The sequence below is a fragment of the Austrofundulus limnaeus genome, unplaced genomic scaffold (genome assembly GCF_001266775.1).
Source record: "Austrofundulus limnaeus strain Quisiro unplaced genomic scaffold, Austrofundulus_limnaeus-1.0 Scaffold124, whole genome shotgun sequence".
NCBI lineage: Eukaryota > Metazoa > Chordata > Actinopteri > Cyprinodontiformes > Rivulidae > Austrofundulus > Austrofundulus limnaeus.
This window is the reverse complement of record NW_013952526.1, coordinates 1,241,527-1,245,476: the sequence shown is the minus strand read 5'-3', so window position 1 is coordinate 1,245,476 and position 3,950 is coordinate 1,241,527. Positions and strand designations below refer to the sequence as shown.

At 37.4% G+C, this 3,950-nt stretch overlaps 1 protein-coding gene across 1 annotated transcript in view; it reads right to left on the bottom strand.

Moving 5' to 3' along the window:
* Positions 1–233: 233 nt before the first annotated feature.
* Positions 234–3,950, bottom strand: part of cdh8 (cadherin 8) — a gene marked incomplete at its 5' end in the record, with an annotated part of 125,765 nt that continues 122,048 nt past the window's right edge. Inside the window, 2 exon segments of the mRNA XM_014015191.1 lie at positions 234–2,386; positions 2,576–2,827. Coding sequence (XP_013870645.1) covers positions 1,893–2,386; positions 2,576–2,827 — 746 coding nt within the window. The 3' untranslated portion in view covers positions 234–1,892.

Sequence of the window (3,950 nt, the reverse complement as noted above, 5' to 3'; positions counted from 1 at the left end):
CAGTTCATAGGAGTAGTCATCACAAAGTTTTGGTTTGTACAAAAACAGATTTAAACAGAACTGTCAAAACCTAAGCAGCTGAAGTATAGCAATGCTTTTTTTCAGCTGTTGTTGAAATGCTACCCATTGTTACTAATTGAACCGTTATATTGCTATTTTCAGTAATCAACTACAAACAACTTTTCCCTGTTGTGACAGCTCACTGAACACAGGTAAAGAATCACACACATTCAGCAATATTTATAAAAATATATTTCACAAAGTAGGAAACAATACAGGGTATCTTAGATTACAGTACAGGGAGTAAATAATTGAACATACACATTTATAAGCATCAAAGCACAGTAGAAAATATGATCTGCATGTTGGACTATTTCATATATATTGTTTAGTCTACTGAGAACTGCCAGAATACTGTATCAGTACAAACTGAGTATACACGCAGCTGTAGTGCCATTGAAATTCCCATTATGTGCAAGAGCTAACGTGCAGAGACAAAACCTACCACCTCATAAGCTAATGACGTTAGCGGTAACTTTATGTACAGAACAAGTCTTTTTTATTGGTATCATACAGTGTAAGCACAATATGCACATGATCTCAATCTGTGTTCCAATTTTTTTTTCTTGGGCTAATACAATCTGTTTTTTCTAAACGTGATTTGATTTTTAAAGTCACATAATTTGATATCAATTTGACTATTGCACTCACTTACTGTACCATTGGATATTGTTTTAATCTATTCAGAATCCTCATTTGTCAGATAGGTCTTAGTTCCAATTTAATAAATTATCTTTATTGTTGGGGTATCTTGGAACATTTGTGTCTGCTTACATCTGGACTATTTCAACAACTGCAATGGATTTATGATATTGTTTGGCTGTTATGAAATAGTGTTCAAGTGGTGGAAAAAGCTAAATGTGAAATAATCTAAACACTTCTTTCAAATAGTTGGTACAGAAAAAAATGATTTAATAACAGATATACAAAAGAATTGATAGAACAGTAATGAAGAATTAACACATCTTGTCAAAAACAGTAGATTACAATTGTATTTAATGTTGCTTCTGTAAAAAGAAGGCCTCAGAGTTTCTACATTTCTCTTTTTTGTCTTTACATCAGTCTTTATAGGCTAGTAACACTTGGAACCCACACCTGTAGCATGTAAATACAAAGAGTTGTATAAAGCAAGCCTTTCTGGGCTTTAGATAGTTTATAAATGTTGCCACCAGAGAACATTTCAAATTATGACAAACTGACCACCAATACTGGTTTGTCTTTTTGCTATTTTCCCTTTCAAACCATACTTACATTCATCAATGTAATGAAGACCATATATTGCTTTTTCATTTTCATTTTGTCTCCCTTTTACCTTTCAGCTGGGTGACTTTGGGAGACAAGGGTATCAGTCCCTTTGCAGCTTCTGTAGTCCAACTTGGTGTCCATAGAGCATGGGGTATGGTGTCCATTCAAGCTTCAGAATCCAACAATAACTGTTCATTGGGCAACTACCAGAATTGCCAGGGGTTTTCTGCTACTGGCCGTCATAGCAAATGACAAACACCCAAAGTACTGCTAGACACTCCACAAAAGAATCTAAGGTACACTCCACAAGAATCATAGTTCTTCTAAGAAAGACATTGTTTGGCTCAACAAGTACAATGCGCTTGACGTAGTGAATGACAACTGCTATACCTCACTCTAAAAAAATTACAAAAAGGTGGCCCTCATTTTTAATAACAGTTTTTTTGTTTGTTTTGTTTTGTTTTGTATGTTTGTTTGTTTTTGTTTTTTACACCTGTTTCTATAAGCCAGCAACCCCTACACAAATATGTGGACAGAAAAGCAAAAAAAGTCAAAGGTCTTTTTTTTCCCTTCTAACAAAACAAAGGTCAGGTCTCGCGGTCACTCTCACCCACAGAGTAGAGCTCCCCAAGTCTTCTAAAGCGTGGGCCCCACTCTCTGAGATAGTCATAATTCTGATCTGAGTCTGACGATGCTGTTTCCAATGAGCTAAGGGAACCTGCAATTGATCCCCGGCCCTCGTATCCATAGATCTGGATGGAGTCATAAGGCGGTGCTGTTGGATCATTGTCTGCCTCGTGGAGTCGTACATTGATAAATTCATCCACGTCCACACCGTTTGGGCCAGAGTGCTGGCCTGCCCGTGGCATAAACTGTAAGTCTGGCTTGATGTCTTTGCGTGGCAGGTATCCATTGATACCATCCGGGTTCTGTAGTGTGGCAATGTCAAACGCCTCTGTGTCTTCCTCACCACCTCCTTCATCGTCATACCGGATAATATTCTCTCTGACATCTTCATCATCCTTAATAATCAAAGGTTCATTCTTGTGTCTCCTCAGGGTCACAAAAAGTACTACTATTACTGTCAGAAAAAAATGGGGGAGGAAGGGGAAACAAGGAAAAGAACAAAGAAAGTCTTGGTCAAGATTTGACAAATGGATTTTCTTTTGGTTTAACAAAATTGATAATCATTGTCTAATTATGCAATATTTATCTACATCTGTTAGACCACAGCAAATAATGTCACTTTATGAAAAAGAAAATAGTTCACCTAGCAGGAGTATGACGCAAGCCAGGATGGCAATGAGAGCCCCCATACTAAGCCCAATAGGTAAGACGTAGGCTTCAACATTGCAGGACTGGACTATTCCATCTTTGCTGCATCCACAGACTCGGATGGTCAAGGTGTTGGTGCTGCTCATTGGTGGATGCCCATTGTCTGTCACGATGATAGGCAGGAAGTATGTCTCCTGTTTCTGTCGTCGAAAGGTGTCATGTTTGGCAAGAACACTGATTGTATTGTCTGTCGGAGAGAGAGAGAGGAGAGAGAGAGAGAGAGAGAGAGAGAGAGAGAGAGAGATTCATAGGTAAATTCTCACAAGGATGTGTGGAAAAACATTATTATTCACATAGCTGATAGACACAATTCCTGTTATCAAATTATGTGAAGATCAGTGCAGCATAAAAGTAAACTAATTTTCTATCCGTTATCACCAGGCTGTTTAACATTCTCCCATTACAACTGTAAATGATTTCAGTCACCTTCTGTTTCTCCTTTATCTTATCTTAGCACTGAAACGTAGGAATGCCAAAAGACTGTGTGCCCGAGTTTTGCCATTCCCCTTTAAAATCTTTGAAAATGAAGGCAAGCGACAATGACTAAGAAGATGGCACATGTCGACCCAGAAAGGTGCCAGCTGCTCTTTGATGACACTTCTGTGAAGCTGTCTGCTCATTAGCTGGCACTCCTTACCCTGTTCACAATATCAAACACTTGCATCCTCATAAGAATCTACTCCTGGTGATCTTATTGAAATCGAACAAGATGTCTGATAGTCTAACCTTTGCCTCATTGCTTGAGGATAAACTAAAGAGAGAAGGGAAAATTCTGTACGACATATAATAAAGAAAACAAGGCCATGTGGAAACTTCTGCACTGGCATAGCAAACTTCATCAAAAGATTAAATGCTTTATGTAAGTATCACTTGCTTTGCACAAATCTGTAATTGATGTGAACATATGCTCAGATTTATTTTCTTACCAGTGCTGCTACTAAGTGGTACGCTCTGCCTTGTAAGCATCAACATGTCCTACTTAATTTGGATCATTCTGCAGTGGATGCTAGGTAAGAAAGTATCAACTACAATGTAGTGAATTATTAAGACACCTTTTGTACACATCTTTCTTATTATATTGCCAATACTGTTGACAAAAATATGATTCAACAATTCCTATATGTTCTTATTACCTTTTAAAGTGGTTTTATTATGAAGTTTCCAGGCTTTTGATTTCAATTTTTGATATGTTATGCATATCAAAGCATTGATTGTCACCATGGTGAAAACAGACCGTTTTTTAAAGGTAAATAAATCAATGTGTGGGAAACTATAAAGAACAGTAATTACAGTGGAAGTCACTTTATATA